Source organism: Thunnus maccoyii, chromosome 10, assembly GCF_910596095.1.
Source record: "Thunnus maccoyii chromosome 10, fThuMac1.1, whole genome shotgun sequence".
NCBI classification, from domain to species: Eukaryota; Metazoa; Chordata; class Actinopteri; order Scombriformes; family Scombridae; genus Thunnus; species Thunnus maccoyii.
The window spans coordinates 27,278,215-27,296,093 of NC_056542.1; the positions used below are offsets into that span (position 1 = coordinate 27,278,215).

The window sequence follows — 17,879 nt, forward strand, 5'->3', positions numbered from 1 at the left end:
AGCAGTGACTTACGTCAGGACTACGGACGTCATCTGTTTCAAGGGAAAGACAGTTTCAAAGGGGGGTCAAAAAGCCACAGCAACAAGCAGGATGATACGTGACAGCCAGTCAAAAAGGCTTTTCTTGGCCCGTCATTAAGGGTCCACAAGAACCAAAACAGTGCAATGACAATAAAATGACTTAAGATAAACATTTACTGTAATATCTCAGCATTACCTGATCTGAAGAGCCATTTCAGTTCAAACTGTGGGTATTGATTTCAACTTTTAGACTAGTTTTTACAGGCGAGTTGTTCGTGTGCACTCTGGGGGATTTTTAATGAATGAGTTCCCTCCATTCAAGCAGCTTCATAATGTCTGGAGGTCTTCTGCTGACTAAGACAGTCAATCAACTCACTGTCAGCAGAACATCTTCCAAAACATCACAATGCAGGATGATGGTATGTCAGTTTTATTTTAGCTCAATGATGACTTACCGCAAGACAGACATGAAACAAGGAATATATAACTTAGAATATAATAATCAGAGGGACACATCACGATCACATTAGGTTGCTCACATCCGATCTCTGCTGTGGTTTCTCTCCCTAATTCTGTTTCAAATGAGCACACAAACATGCAGAGATGCAGCCTTGTCCATGCATAGCCACAGTGTATTGTGCTGATATGGCTGTAATGTTGTTTACTCTGGCCGTGTAACAGGGATACATTTTATTCTCACTTGTCAAGAGTGGTTAACAGAAACCACCGTACACATGTAGACATCATATGAGACACCCATGCAGTGGCAACCGCCTGCTCTTCAAAGCCACAACACTCACAAAGCACACTAACATGTGCTGTGAACATACTGTAAAGTAAAACTCCTCACAACCAACTCTGCTAAAACAGACATACATGCCTGATCAAAATTAGTCTTATTTTTATCAAAAAGAATGTCTTCAATGTTGTATTTGCTAAAACTGCTGAAATTGTCAATTTGAGATTCTATTTGTTCTATAAATGTTTACATGTTTAATGTATTTTTGTGATATTAAATCATCTGCATGTTACATTTATTTACACAAGAAATGAAACTGAACTGATCTTACACCACACAGGTACACTTCCTCATTTGCTTTATGTGTGTGCAGGTTCTGTACAGATCCAAGGCATAATTATGGCAATGTAATTTAGCTCATGTAATAGCCATTGCCTCCTCTGTTGAGAATATAAAAGGATTAAGCTAAATTACTAGCAGCATTAGCAGCTGCATCACAGCAAAATATTAATTATTTTACTTCTATTATGAATATATTCGTCCATCCATGTCTATTCGAAATGTATTCTTGCCATATTTTTGTAAAATGTTTGTTATATATATAAATATTTTTTTTGCACACAGTGAAAAGTGTGAAAATTAGAACTATTCATTATTTTTTATAAATGTTTCTTTAAATGGGCGAAATCAGTAAAAGATAAAAAGTTATTGCACTGAATGTTTCACTCTATGCATTTAGAATACATTTGAATTATATTTTAATATTTATATACACATATATACACATATACACACATTTATATAACTTATATAACTTATATCTATCCATATATTTAATAAAAACTGAAACATGTAGTTGTTCAGCATATACAATAAACTCAAAATTCAGCCTCGCTTCCATTCACTACAATACAAACTGTGGCTTTGGCGTTTCCAATTAATACACAAGTCTGACCTTTGCAGATCCCTTTTAGAGAATACAGAAGTGTTCACAATTCTTAAACTCGGGTTCTACTACCAGTCTTACAGTAATCATCTAGCAGCTGATGACGTTCATGTGCATGTAGGAATTAGTTTCTGTGGTATATCAGATCCCCAGTTCCCCAGACATGTCACATCATCAGGTCACATTTCCATACAAACAAGATTTAGTGAGAAAACAATTGCAGCTGAGGTGTGAAAATTCACAGTAAATGTAGTCATTTCACAATGATGCAACTCTTAGTTTGTTCTGTGAAAAAGTATATTGCTTATCAAATATTTATCACACACTGTTTATTAAGATTGACAAAAGACTTCTTTCTCTCTTCTCTCTCTCTCCATCTCTCTCTTGCTGAGGGAGAGAGGACGCTCATCTGTCCTGCAGGTTCTGAGACTTATATAAGATAAACCTGCTCACCTCGATGACACTAATCTCTGAGACGAGAGGATCACCTTCCCTCTCTGCCCTCCCTCACCTTTGTGACACACATACACACATGCACACGCACACAAACACACACACACACACACGTCTCTAGTCTTTGTGTCTACTCCTTCCAATCTTTTTTCCTTTTTCCACCTCATTCCCCACCTATAACCTCATCCAGTAGCCATGAATCACTCAGCTCCATTCAGTCGTTTCAGCTTTTTATTTCCTCCCAGTTGATACGGTCAGCTGAGGTGTACTTTTACAGGAGTCGATAAATCCTCAAACATCAGCAACAACAGCCATCAGCTCCCCGTTGGTCCTACCAACACCTGCTGTTGACCTCTCTTCCAGTGTCTAGTTTCTTTTGTGTTCCCCGTAAGTAGCAGACTACAGGTCATGACTAAACTAGTGTAAAAACTGGAGTTGCATTACCTTTTGTTTGACACACCTTTTACTTCACAAGACTATGATTTTCCCAGCTCAGCTCACTCATATCTGCTCCAAATCTGCTGGACAACATGATGTTGTTACAACATGTCACCACAGCAAATGTGGAATCTTACAACAGAACAAATGTCAGCAAATATGATAATTGTAATCACTGTTAAGTTAATTGTTTTCAGATGTGGAAGCAATTTAACATTTACTCCTAGAACTGTAATAGAGCTTCTTTATAGCGTGGCCTACTTTAAAAAAAAAAAATTAAAAGGTCTTCGTATCATGTTGCTCAAGTAAGTTAATAAAATCAAATACGTTATTAAATACATCTTTCCATAAGCAAGGGAAACTGAGGAAGTCTGAGGTATTTCAAATTAACATTTGCTGTAGTGGAAAAGAACGATTTTGATCACCCACTATTTTATAATTTTCAGTTTTCCTAATCAAAAAAACAAGACATGGTAGCGATCATGTATAAGTTACTCAGTAACTTCAATTCTGAGTAAATTTCCAAGTACATTTGATACTGGTTAAGCAGCTTTATGCAACAGTGCTTTCCAGCTTCAGTATAATGTCACTCAAATGACATTAATTTTACAAGACATTTTATTACTTTTCCTACCAGTGAATGTTGGATGTATTTTCACAGCATAAAGACAAACGGTCCTTATGGTCAAACAGGTGACAGCTGTTGCAGTGAAATTAAAGCTTCATTAATTGTAGCGGCACAAACTGTAAAAATGACATATAACATGTTAGCAGTTGTCTGTTTACACATCCACAGAACAACATTAGCATTTATTTGGAGCCATGCTTATTGGCCATCACATGAATGTACACTCAGATTTACTCTCCTTTTAGCTCTGTTTTGGTCTCCTCCAACTCCAACTGTTAAATGCTCCACTGTGTTCACCGGCTAGTCGCTAAACTATCTGTTAGCATATATTTGTTTATCTTTATTAACTTTTTCACTAAAAATAGCAAATGAGGTTGGTGAAAGTGAGCCAAAACAGTAATGTCGCTGGTCAAAAAAATCAAAACAAAGAGCCCAAAGGAGCTAAAACACTCTGTAGAGCTGCGGGGAACTGCAGTGTCTGATGATAATCATCTGTTTGTCACTACAAGTAACACCTGTCACATTACTTATAGTCATTGAGTCATTGTTAATTCAAAAAAAAGATTGGTGCAGCTTTAACAGGGCATTAGAGGCCTTTTTCCTAACAGTGTCTGTTGTAGCTATTTGATTTCACAGCCTAAAGGAAAATGGTCATATGGTCAAGCAGGTGACATCAATGTTATGTGACTTTAAGGCTGAAACAAGGTCAGTATTGAGTGAATGATAGCTAATATCTTATGCTGACGTGCTGTCTTTACAGTCGACAATTTTCATGCAAAATCAATTCTGAAAGGCTTCTGAGGCTCATGAGAAATTCTGGCCACCCATGTCAGACAGATATATCAGTCTAAGTCAGCTGTAAGAGTCTAATAGTAATGTGATGTATGTGCTGATGTAAGCAGGTTGTCAGGGAAATGTTTGAAGCAGGTTGTTGGTTTGGGGCGTGGTGACAGTAGAGGCCCAGTCCATGTTGTTTTATTAAGAACAGTAACTGTCTGTGACCTGCAGCTGACTTTCACTGTAACTCTTTATCTCCCCAATGCCTGTTAACATGCATGATGAATGTTTCCTTACTGTTTGTACAAACTCACCCCTCTGGAATTTGTTTACAAGCCGGGCTTGATGTGGGGGTGAGGGGGTGGGGGAGCTCTGCTCTCATGCTGTCTGCTCACTGTTATCCCACACTCCTTAAAAGGGTGAAAAAATACGATGCTGAAATGTTCTTATTACTGGGATTTTCAAAGACTGAGCCACATTGTAAATCGAATCGGTGCGTTAGCTTGGGCGCCGTCGCAACCCCACACCAGCGGACTTGACTCTGAACCGGGCCGACACCGCCAGTCAGTTTGGTTAAACCACCCTCCAAACGGTTCCCTCTTATTCCATAAAAACTTTCAACTGGAAAAAATTCTTCACAGCAATCGAGAGGAAAAACGGAGAGAAATCCCATGATGCCGGCCCCTCTCCAATCCTTGCAGTGGAAAAGCCATTAGAGAGCAGCCGAGCCCTCAGATGACCAGGAGCAATAGGGAACTGGAGGATGAATGACAAGTGTCTAAGCTATGCAACTATCCCTTTTATTCAAAGGTAAACAATTCATAAATAATTAAAATGTAATTCACTGGCACATTTTTCTGGATTCATTCTGTGATCTGCTTTAGCTCTCGTCCTCTGCCAGCTAGCTCTCACATGCATCTCAGTATGGTAAGACTGGAGTCTTTCACAGCTCCCTTAAAACTTTAACATCACAGCTCCCTCAAATTAAGAGGGCTATTTTCTTTTATGCTGCATCTCCAATTAAGGAACTGAGATTTAGGCCCCTTGGCGCCGTTCTCACATCAATCTGACTTCTTCAGGGCAAACCACAAATGAGAAGGTTTTTAAAAAGAGATTAACTAAAGTCATTCTTGAAATTAAGACTAGAAGACTAGAAGCACAAGCAGGTACAAAACATCGATCGTAAGCAAATAAGTATTCCTGTAAAGTTGCAAGCTATTAAAACCAAAACAATTAGCTGAAAGATGCTAAAAAAACTGTAGCTGAGGAAAACTGTGTCAGTTAATAATTCACTGTGGATTCAGTACAAGTGACATCCTTCAATTTAAACATATTAATTTGATCCATTTTTAATATAAAAATATTGATTAGAGCAGCTTTAAATCATACATTTGAGTATCACATAAGTGAAAATGTTAACACATCCACAGCTGTTGAACGGGACGTACTCTGATGATGTGAGGGTAAGTTCCATAAAACTGTTCACGCAAAATCCAACATGGCACATAACATCTTTCCTGATTACTTTGCAGCAGTATTACACTCAGTGCTGCCCCTGATGGCTAGCTTGCAAATATGATAATGCAAAAGGTACTGTATATTCGCTACTACATAAAAGATGAGAGATGAGAAAATGTTCTCATCTGACACACTGTAACAAGATGTAAATGTATCTTTAAATGCCAGAAATGGTGAGCGCCTCACTCAAGTAGCTGTCCAATAGTGTCACATTCCTGCATCAGAGCCATGTTGAACATAAATTTTCATCGGAAGACTTTAAAGGATAGGTTCACATTTTGTCAAGTCTTACTTAAAAAAGCACTCACATGCCCATGTACATTTAAATTGTTAGTGATTGCTGCAATTGTTCCTCTTGTCTTTACTAGCTGCCAAGAGATCCATTCTCAAACAATTCCAGTTTAAGTGATGGGGGACCAAATCTGCAAAATCCAGCTGAAGCTAATTTAAAACTTCAGCAGTCCAAGTTAACCAAATCAAGTGGCTATCTCCCAAAGTTACATTCTTTTTCATGCAAAACTCCCACACTTTCAATGTCCATATGGGCGTGTTAATATTGTTTTAAGACAGACCAGAAAAACACGAAGTTATCGGACAATAAAACATTAAATGTGCTAATAGCCTAAAAAATAGAAAGCGCACAAACTGTTTTTTGTATTCATGCCTGTATGTGCATAACTGTTCAACCTCAACCTGTCAATCATTCCTCTCATGGCTCAGATTAATGCGCTGTAAATGCGATTAAGTGAAAGCGATCATGTCCTTATCATGGCTGCTATATATAGCAATGGGTCATACACTGAATCTCTTATTCATTCTGAGTTTTCTTCTCCATATCCCTCTGTATCTAGGACAGTTTGTCATGTGACATGTGTGACAGTCAGCTCTGTTGTGGAGAGTTTTATTTCAGTCTGACAACCATGAGACAGTTGGACTCTGGTCTCTGCGGGCCTTAGCGCTGATCGTCACTGCATTGCTGTCGGTGTATGGGTGGCTGTTAACAGAGAGAATTTGATGAGCAGGCAAAGATATTCATTCTACAAAAGCGTTAAAGTCTCTTTTTTGGGAGGATGCAAATCCCCTCACATTCAACAACAGCTCTTTCTGGCAGCAGCGGGCCAGTTCTGGACGGGTTTCTGGCTGGGCCTGTTGGGCCCGGCAGGCCATGGCAGGGATTTGCCTTTCTGAGCGGGGAACCCTTCTGAAAGCCACTGAATGGCTAACGTCAGTGAAAAGAGACACTATGACCCTCCTTTGCAAAAAGAAATCTGAAGTTAATAGACTTGATAGGCGGATCGTTTGTGGACAAATGAGTAATTTTCTCATGTTTGGCACAGTTTATGTCTGGATCTGACTACGTATTCAGTGCAATAAACTTGATTTAGATTCAGACAAATAAAAAGCATGAGGCATTAGAAATCTGGTTTTCAGATATTTTTATTGTTGAAAACATCTTTAACCTTTTGACCCATTGGACACATAACATAACATAGCAAAAAAGCTATTGAGAACATATCCTTTGAAGCCCGATCACAGATTCAAAAGCACTGCAACAACTGCAGTGTCTAATACATTTATAAAAATAACAATCATAAAAAATATACATACAAGACAAGGATCTTTTTCTTTCTTTTTCAAAGTGTGATTTGTAAAAGACTGCATGAACAGAAACATATTTGAGACAATGCATACAAGACAATGCAGGAACCCACAATCTCTAACTGATAGGCACATTCACTAATTGACAGGCAGACTGGAGTTAGCTAGCTAGTCAGCTGTTAGGACTTCACTGAGTATAAATGACAATACATTGCCTGCACAGTCCAAAGGATACTATCGACATGGACAGTCACTGAGAAGAAGAAACAACTGAGTAGAGCAGTCGTGGATTATCAGAATTATCTGAGACAGAGGACGAGAAAGAAATGCTTTTTTTTTCAGCGAGAGAATTTCTCTTTTTATCGCAGTATTGAGTTGATGCTGGTCTCCTGGGCCTAACCTTGTATAAAACCGCCATTTCCTTTTCTCTATCTACCATCGGGAAAGGCTGCAATATAGTTTGCAAGGATTAAGTGAATTGGCAAAGCTGAAGCGAGTAATCATATATGTACACAGTTCTTTAAAAACGGTGTGGAACGAAGCATAAAAAACACATTAATAAGCATCAATAAAGAAACCTCTCAAATGAAACATCTTTTTGCAACTTAAAGTCTCCTGAAGCTGGTGTGAATGCATGCAATTTTCTTCTGTTTTCATGCTTTTTTTTAACAACAATCAGGTGATTAAAACAAAGAGCTGATAACAGAATGTTTTGGTCTTCCTAAAAGAAAAAGAGAAGAGCTGCAGCACTGTCCATTAAGTTGTAATTTCACCTTAACAGAGACAGTTTGTACAGTAATACATGGTAGCCCTACGGAGATAAACCCCATCACCAGCTGCACCCATCTCTCCAGACCGACTCACTCTCCCTTCTGCCTTTTTAACCACTACATTTCCTTTCCTTCCCCCCCTTTTTTTTTTTACTCTCCTCTGTCTCTTTTTCTGCTGTCTACATCAACACAGCATCTTGTCCCTACAACAAATTGCCTCATTAAACTTTAGGGCTATCAGGGGGCCACCAAAATGTTTGGCACAACATTTTCTGAACCCTGAACAGAGCGTCTGCAGACCCAACCCCAGCTAAGTTCAAGCTCTTCAGCAGCAGCTGAGGAATTCCCTGCCAGGGTGCTACAGCAAATAGTGTCTCATCATCTGAGGTGTCTCTGCAAATATCCCTCAAGGAGGAAGCATAGGAGCACACACCAGCTCTCTGTCGGACTCTCTCAGAATGCACTCTTTCCTCTCTCTGTCTCTTATCTACCTCTCGCGAACTTGTTTTTTTTTTTTTTGTTTTTTTTTTCCTCAGATGAGAAAAAGAGAAGCACCACTGTACAAAATATACAGGAAATCAAATGAAAATGCTAGTCAACCTCTCTCATCATAACTGAGCAATACCAGTATTAATTTGGGACATGCAATACAAGCATGTGTGGTTTGACAGCATCACTCGGAGCAGATGAGATCCATTCTGAGTTTCCGTGTATCCACAAGGAAACTCTCACAACAACCTGTCATGTGACTGCTACTTTACTGCAAAATCCACAGCTTCCACTTTAATTAATACGCTAACAAATGGTGCTCTTTTCATCCAAATGTACACAAACACTGACTGTGCATGATTTCACATTTACATTCACAAGCCTCTGGGGTGCTATTGTCTTGTGTGCCTGACTATTAACAGAGTGGGGCTAATTCACAAAATCATATGGCCTGCTCATTCTTTTCTCTGCCTGCTGAGAGGCAATAGGCACTTAAAAACACATGTTCACATATACAAATAGATAGAGCTTCATATTTTGTTTTTTTTTACCCCATAAAAACTGGGTTGTAACCTTAGAAACAATCAAAAATCTTTGGTCTGTAAACAACCATAATTATATCCAAATGCAAGGCGGAGATGCTGGTTTGTTATCCAAGCTAGTTTAACAGTATCTCACCTCGGTTCAGCTGACATAAAGCAGAGTCTAGGGTGCACATTTTGGGTTTTGCCCACAGTGTGTGTGTGTGTGTGTGTGTGTGTGTGTGTGTGTGTGTGTGTGTGTGTGTGTGTGTGTGTGTGTGTGTGTGTGTGTGGGCACCCCTGAAAGTTGTGCTGGAGTAGCTGTCAACTTCAGGGCACTGATGCAGCCGTTTGCTCTGCTGATGGAACGTGCTGGCTAATCAGTTCTTGACAGATTCAATCAGTCTCGTGCAGTTTCGGTGACAGCTCCGCCGCTTGCATTCGTCGATGTCACACATCTGCATTGAGCCATATAATTAGTCTTTTCCAAACCTGGTTGGCCTGGGCAGGATCAGGTGGGGTTGGCTTTTTAGAAATGTGAGATATTCACATTAAAATACGTACTGAAAGCCAACTGTTCGCTATTTATCATTCATACTCAACGTATGAACAAAAACACAAGCTTTGATGCAAAACATTAAAAAGAAGACTCCTTTTTCTGTCAGCTGTCAAACACTGGGCAGGTTTGAGGGGGCGACTATGCCGCTCACTCCTGTTTAAACAAATCACACTCTCTCCCTCCTCCTCTCCTCGGGGCTGACTCAGTTACAGGGCAGCCAGGTGGAGTATGCAGGCTGCTGGCAAGCAAACACCGGCTGTACCTGTGCTATGTAGTAGTTACTGAAGTTGCCGTCTGCCACATAAGGAGCAGGTTGGTAGTAACAAGTGACATTAGCCACGTTGGGGATGACGTTCTGCTCTGCAAGCACACGCACTGCCAGCATGGCTATGAGCCCTAAGGTCTGCCGCCTCTCGTGTCCCATCAGACACACCGTGCTCTCGTTGACCACCCCGTGGAGGGTCATCAGGTAATCATACTTGCGGTCCTCCAGGCCCACAAAGTGGTTTTGAAGGTAGGACTCCAGCTTGCGTTGCTGCTCACCAATGTCAGGGAAGTCAATGAAGAAGCGTGAGCACATGTAGCGCTGCAGGGACTTCATCTCAGACTCAGAGGCAGCCCGGAAACCTCTCACCAGCAAGTGACAGTACTTCAGCAGACCGCCGCCTCGGATCTCCTCTGGGTTCCGGGTGCAGATGATCTTGTGACGTAGGTGGTCCAGGGCCTCGCTGAAGTCCCCGTACACACTCTCACCCATGATGGTGGGGTGGAAGGTCTCGGCCATGGGGTTCTCTGAGCACTCGTAGAACAGCAGCAGGGAGTCCAGTTTGATCTGAAAGGAGTCCACACTGAACTCAAACTGCCGCCGAAGAGAGTCCACAAACTTCAGCTCCACATTCTTTCCCCGGTTGTTGGAGAGGGAGATGAGGCTCCAGCGGTCTGAGTCGTTACACACCTTCACCATCTTCTGCACATAGGCTTCCTGTATGTGTGTTAGTGTGTGAGGCAGAGAGAGAGACAGAAAAAGCATAAACATTTAATTAAGTAGATAATTCATTTTCAGCTGTATGCACATGCATATTTATGCCTTATTTTGCAGTTAGTTCTATAGTACTAGTTATATCAATTTGATCATATTAGTACATGTAAGTTATAGTCTGATGTTTCTGTTATTTTCTGTGTTATTTATATATCTGTGTTAAGTTTATATTAATGCTACTGACCCCAATTATAAAGGCCATAGAATGTACTTGGATATGAGATCTAGGTGGCTGAGGATCACTTCCAAATTGGTTTAACTCAATCCTCTTAAGCACAGAAAATCATCATTTTACTATCACTGAACTAATCTAATTGCACATTATGCTGTGCGTAATCGTCGATAAGCCGAATGGGCACAAATGCAGTTAAATCTTATCACATATCTAAAAGTAAACAGATAATGCAAAGGAAAAAAAGTGCAAAGTTATCCGAGTGAATGTACCTTTAACGTTAACGGAGTAATTTTCTCTTTATTCACACAGTCGGGTAAAAAATCCAGGAGACAGTCCAAAACTATGTCCTTCACAGTCTGGAAATCACTTTCACCTTTCATATCTGCGCAAAATATGAGGTCTAGGTCCTTATAGCCCAGTCCGCTATCCTCGTGCAGAATGTGACTGGCTGCGGAGCCGTTTAACCGAACGTCCCGGACGTGGATCTGTTTCTCCTCCATCCGACTCCGCACCACTTTAACGATCTGCCGGGGCTGCATCTCCAGCGTGGGGAAGTTTCCTCGGCCGTGGATCGGGATGGTCTCCGTCAGTATGGCGTCCAGCCGCTGCACTTGCTCCCAGTTGAGGACGCTGACGTTGCTGCCTTCTGTGTCAGACATATAGCTGGTGGTGGAGCTACTGTCGTCCTCTGACATGGTGGTGCGAGAAACGTCCTCAACGATTTATTTAAAATTAAACTTAAATATATTTTTTTTTTTTTCAAAACAGGAACAAATCACTGGTCGCGTCTTTATGCACAAAATATATACAGTAGAGTGACTGTAACTTTATCCACATCAGGATTCTCAGTATGTGAAGTCGTCCGAACTGAATAAAACAAAAGATATTAAAAAATATATATATGCCCAAGGCAAATAGTGAGCGGCAGTGCGTTACAGTTGCGCAGTAATTCTGCGGTTGGAGATCCAGCGGACCAGTGGCGCAGCAGTCGAGCTGGTGGTTGTGTTGAGGAAGAAGTGCAGCCAGTCAGCGGAGGCGTGTAGAAAATGTGTCCTAACTTTCTCTTCTCTTTCTCTGTGCTTTTAAAACATTTGCCCCGTTGCTGCTGTCAATGCGTCCGAGCGCTGTGCATCACAGTCTTTGAAGGTTGCTGATGATCCAGGAGGGGGTTTGCTTTTCCGGCTGTGACTCCATCGACCAAAGGCACGCCTATGATTTTATGAATTTGCATGAATAAGCTGCTCCTCAAGTCGCACTTTGGCACAATCCTCCCACCGACGATCAACCCCTCAAAGGAATCTTGTGGACTTTTACGCACAGCTCCTACATATTTTTAATTTCTTCTCACGTTGCCAACAAATAATCCCGTTGATCCAGCTTGCTTTCCACAAATCTGTTTAGTTCAACACATTTTTCCCACTTGTGGAGAAGTTAACCGTTACCTGCCCACTTGACATGCCGCGTCCTTCTGCAAGAGTCGGGTCTGTAGTCTGAAGATATCAGCTGTACTTCACCCCGCCCCCCTCTGACAGTCTGCTGCTCACTGCTAACCCCGCTCAACATGTTCACACTGTAAGACTCTACTTTATAAACCAGCTCCCAGCTAATTATAAAATACTTTTCATCAGAAGACCTGGAAGCGCTCATTTATATTTAACAAGATATTACTCCATGAAATACTTTCTGCTTCAAACTCTACTTAAAGGCACCTGAATTTATTCATGAGTCACAAGATAATTACATGTATGACCATTCTCCTATAACCAAAAATAAAGTTTAAAAAAAAAAGAAAAGAGAAGACAAAATAACATTAAGTATAAAAGCATTTTCTGATCACAGTGAGATTCAACTGGTGCTGATCTGCACATTCAGTTAACTTAACGTTGTCATGTCGCCCTCTGTGGGCTGATTTAGGTCTCGAAATAAAATGATGCAGTGACTATTTCCTCTAAAGTGTCACATTAAAGAATTATGATATACTTTGAAGTCATACCACGTGATTCAGCCATTCAGGAAACGGGACCTTTGCAGTTTAAAACTGACAGAAAATATTTTCTCCATAATCTCATAAGCCTGTTACCCCCCCCAGACCCTTCAGCTCAGGGTCTGCAGCCTCTCACTGATACGTCACCCTCAGCCTCTGATCAAGTGATTGGACAACTACTTTGCCCTGTGAGCTTTAAAAAGACACTGCTTAAAATACACTACAGAATCACTTGATTGGTTGTAAGGGTCTCATTAAGGGTTTGTGATAGGCTACTGCAAGTAGCACTTAAGGTATTTTCACCTATGATGTTGTTTTAAAAGCTTATACTGTATAATTCTGATTCTTTTCTGATGAAAGTTCAGTTTTTATTGAAGGTTTCAATGGGAAACCTATTTAGACAGTCTTTGTCATTTCCAAGCCCCAGACGGTCCCTGGTTCAGGCAGCATGTGAGGGGGTCAGGGGTCAGAAGAGAGCGGGGGTGGGACCCAGCCGGGCCGAGAGGTAAAGCAGCAGCCATGTCGGGGTGGGGCAGCTGTCACGGACGCTCCATTAGGCAGCGTAAAGCCCTGCGTCACTACAGCCACCCAGATCTGTAAACCCCGATTATCCCATTTACTCTATTGCACTGTCTTAACTCCGTGGCCCACACAGGAGCTCTGCCTCTGCACAGTGTCACTCCCTCTGCAGGACGGCACACACAGTCAATTATATTCAAGTGTTCATTTACATGGTGCAGCTTTTATGGTGAATACAGCTGCAAAATGAGCTAAATCACCCAAAATTACATACAATTAAAGTGAATAGCGAAGAAAGGGAAGAGGAGGCTTTTATTGTTCTGTGCCATAATTTTAAAGATTGGAACTTCAGTTCATTTTTTAAAATATGAATGTAGTTTTGTTTTCATACTTTGCTTTGGCATGTGTCAGACAGGTTGATCACAGGTCTCTGAAATTGAATCCCACATCTGGAAACGTACATGGAACTATTAGTCAGTTACAATGGACCGGGAGCTGCCTTGTCAATGTGTTTTCCAGGTGTGGAGAAAAGGTTGCTATGGATTGGACCGAGTTCCTCAGCGATGCACGATGCAGCCGCCCTCTGCAAAGCTAAATCAAAGCAGTTGTCAAAGACGAACAGCAGGTATACACATATAGTACGTCCAAAAGAGTGCCCTGCTGATGAGCTGTTTTGTGTAAATACTTGGCACCTCATTACTCACCGTGGGATGGATTATTCATTGGTTGGACCTTATTGAAAGACATGGATGAGATTATCTTGTCAAGAAAATAAAATTGAAGCAAGAATTAAAAGAAAACAATACACAGCTTTCTCCTCTGGTAATGTTGATGCCTTTCCCTTTCGTCAGATGGGTTTGTATTCATTTAGTCAAAACCCCGCAGCAGCTTAAAATATGGAAAAAATCTTTCCAAAATAGAAAACAGATTCCTCTCTCTGAGGAGATTTCTTCTTCTTTTTCTATACCTCATAAAGCTATCTTTTACAATCACACTGAACTTGCCTCTAGGGTCCATGAAACACTTTCTGGAAAAAGAAAAAGAGAGACCTGTTTTGTATTTCTGTGCCATTTATCTGACTGCATGAATTGGATTTATCTACCATGAAGTGTAACATCCCCACTGCCTTTGAGCTTTTCTTCAGGTCAGGACTGCAACGGACCATCAAACCTTCTCTTGTAGCTTTGATGACACAACAGTATCTATTAACAACAGCACTGATGTTTAACTTTTATTCCTGCTCAACATATAGACTGTACAGCACTGTACCCACATTAACGATGATTTACAGTTCAATATTGTTTTATTAAATGTTAAACTGTCATTTACGACTATCATAAAACCTGCAGTGAAGATTAGTTTTATTTACATGTCTTGTGTAGCTGTACAACTATTTTTCAAAGGCCTTGTGTCAGCAGTAAATACTTTTTTTATGATTTCAAAATGCCCTTTTTCAAAACTCTGTCTCAACTGTTTGTATTTCATAATGAAACATTTGACAGTTGAAGTGTCCCCACTCCTTGCCTCCTAACTTTCTAGCCAATCACATGCGCCCTCAGCCTCTCTCAGTCAGCAGGCTCACCAGCTTTTACCAGAATGTAACCAGTTACGTTAACTCCTGTCAGCTAGAGCAACAACAGCTATACCGAAGTACCAAAGCAGTAAGTTTAGCTTAACAAGGCTACACAAACAATAACAATGATGAAATTCACAATTATTTAGTTTACTGATTATTGAATTATTTCATAAGTTGTTTGTTCTTTTATATAGTTTACTCAATTTATTCATATTATTATTTAATTTCATACAGTTTCATTTATTTATTTGATATTGAAGACTTTGGGTCTCCATACTGATGCTATCATCCCTACCAAAAATAACTACAGCTAGTTTGCTTACAGCGACTTATGTTTGCTCTTTATAGTCCATGTAAAGAAATAATAAATACATGTGCTGAGTTTGTCACACCACAGGAAAATGTGTAATTAACCACCCAGCCAAATTTAAATGATTAAAAAAGTCGCCAAAGTATATAAAATTAGGTTTCAAAATCATGGAAAAATAATCAGTATTCTCTGCTTTGAAATGCTGGGGTCATGTCCGCTGGTGCTAAAAGCACGGCCCAACTACAGTTAATTACACTTGTACCAAACTCCTTCATAGAAATACATAATTTAAAATAGGCCTTGTTTGTAGGTGTAAGGCAAGCAGTATGGATGATATTTTAAAAATAAAGTAATGTTAAGCGCTACTGTTTAATGCGGCACATATTTTGTAGGTAAATGTGGACTTATTTCAGTAAAAACTCAACTTAAGCGACTAGTTAACAGTCACCAACAATCGTCATGTTAAATTGTAATTTTTTCCAATGGAGTTCTGTGCACTTAACATTAGCCACTTGTCTGCTGAAAAGTGGCTTCATTGTGGCCACTTACACTGTGTTTTTTGGTGAAGTGCTGCCTGCTATATGCTCCCTCTAGCTGGGGAACTCCCAGCCGCACAGCCGGTACTGAAGCCGAAGCTGCGGGTGGTGGCTGGCGGCGGCTGGTGTCAGCTGGTGTCAGCCGGTGTCAGCGTGGCGTCCATGACTCAACCTGTCCTCAAAAACCAAATAGCCAGTGCTGGAGCTGAAGCTGCTGGTGGCTCTACCAACAACAGACACTTCAGCTGTGTTTAAAATAACTCCTTGAGCGCTAACGTTGACTGAAAATGGCCTCATTCACTAGTAACAGCAGATTATCCAGAGTGAATCCCAGTTGTCGCCGATGAAAGTTTGTGAAACTACCCAATGTTAAAGTAGTAACTATAAGTATGTGCAGCTCTAGTGTTTGTATAGTGCTGGTAACCCCTCTACATCATCGAGCCACTATTTCAGGCTCGCCCAAAGAATCCTGAACACAGAAATGGTGAAAAACGTTTTAACACTCAAACTCCACAATTCAGTTCTATATAGTTCGCAGTCTTTTCTAGTCTTTCTAACATCTATAATGTGTTTAAAAAGAAATCTCTGATTTTCCTTTACACAGGCTTTAAAATGTTCTGTGGAGAGTTTTAGTCCATGTGTTGTTATCTCCTTTACAAGAGTAATATTTTGGAGAAAACACTGAATTCTTGCACACTTTGTCAAACTTAATATGGCTGAAACATGTAAGCAATTATTGTCTTCAGACTTTTAAAGACTTCAGCCTGATTTAAGCTATCAAAAGCCACCCATGAGCCTTTGGTAGGTCATATGGTTTGCCTTCATGAATCATCTTGCAACAAGAAAACCGTATTAAAAACATATTCTTGTGGCATTTTTTAAGGAACGAATTTTGTCTATTTCACAGTATAAGGCAAGACAGACATGAGGTTTAGGTTCCTCATAATTATTAGAATTTCTGTTTCCTTAGGAGCAACCCAGCAAACCTAACCTTTTTCTCTAGTTTCACATTCAGCAGAGGCAGACAGTGGAGCTTCTTGTTATCTTGTGCCAAAATGGGAGAAAGAGCCAATGAGCTGCAATAAGTTATAAAACAATGCTTTCAAGGAACAAAAGAAAAAGCTCTGTTGGCATGTCCAGAGTCTATTGGGATGATTTAAATGTAGAGTCAGATGACAGACATTTACCTTTTACTCTGTCAATAGAAATCTAAATCCTTTTTGCTGCTGGTAGCGTGACCTAGAGAAGTAAAGAAACTGGAATAAGTGGCTGTCAAATTTGATCAAAAACAACCTCAGAAACGTTGCATCTAACGATGACGGCCTCACTCATGATTGAGCAGTCTCTGAAGTGTCACTGAAGGCGATGTTGCCTGAGAAAATATTAGCAATTACATAACTATAAAACAAAGATTCACTCGTTGTGATCCCCTCTCTGTCTCTTCACTCCTCCAACCTCTTCTCCTCCTGCTCTCTTCCCTTAAAGATAACTGAATTTCCAGGAGGGTCACTTTGTCCCGGTTGTCAGAGAGATATTCCCACTGCTGACAGCCGAGTTAGTTTTGGTTGTGGATCAGAGGCACAAGGATAGAAATGGGATTTCCATTCCTTTTCAGTCAAACTGCTTCTGACCCCCAGTAACAAAAAGCTGGAGAATCACTCCGCTGTCAAAGAAACTGTAGTGTGGGGTTATGTAGGGTCTGTGGAGACAAGAAGCAGTAGCAATCACTTCAGTGCAGAGGATCCCTTTATTTCAGTTCTGTTTGATCCCAAAGTGATAGTGTGTGGTGTATTTGGTTTCGAATTGTTCTGGTAGACTAATGCTGGAGGTTACAGAGGGGGTCCTGTTTCACAGAGAGATAGAGAGGCCCATCTCACCTAATCTGCCTTATTATAAGGTCTTTGTAAACCCACAGCTTGCAGGTCCAGGGACAGTAAAGGAGCTGAATGCTGCTAAAGCACTTGAGAGACTAATAGATGCTACAGACATGCTGTGATCTTGGTACTGTATGTGCTGTCTCTGGCTAACTCGCATTCATTGGATCTAGCTTTAAGGTATGACAGCCTCTCCCCCCACGTGGACTTCAAATATGCTGAAGGCGTGCTGGAAAATATCCACATAAAACAGCCACACCTTTAACTCAACAGCTTTCAAGCATGGTTTTCTAATCTTTGTCATTGTAACTGCACACCTAATTGCACCCTTCATCTTTTATGGGTGTGCCTATTCACAATAGCAGCATGTCTTAGCAGTGTAGCTATTGAACAAACATCTATTGTGTA

At 40.6% G+C, this 17,879-nt stretch overlaps 1 protein-coding gene across 1 annotated transcript; it reads right to left on the reverse strand.

Moving 5' to 3' along the window:
• Positions 1-6,939: 6,939 nt before the first annotated feature.
• tent5aa (terminal nucleotidyltransferase 5Aa) lies at positions 6,940-12,177 on the reverse strand. Its single transcript, XM_042425303.1, has 2 exons — positions 10,942-12,177; positions 6,940-10,440 (listed from the first exon to the last, which is right to left on the reverse strand). Exons 1-2 carry the CDS (start codon positions 11,365-11,367, stop codon positions 9,661-9,663), a joined length of 1,206 nt encoding a protein of 401 aa, XP_042281237.1. The 5' UTR covers positions 11,368-12,177; the 3' UTR covers positions 6,940-9,660.
• Between the last annotated feature and the right edge of the window lie 5,702 nt (positions 12,178-17,879).

Excerpts from the sequence above, each read along its gene's own strand:
- tent5aa (XM_042425303.1), bottom strand. The coding sequence starts at position 11,367 with ATGTCAGAGGACGACAGTAGCTCCACCACCAGCTATATGTCTGACACA. Across the intron at positions 10,441-10,941 it reads TTACTCCGTTAACGTTAAAG|GAAGCCTATGTGCAGAAGAT; the intron begins GTACATTCACTC and ends ACACACATACAG.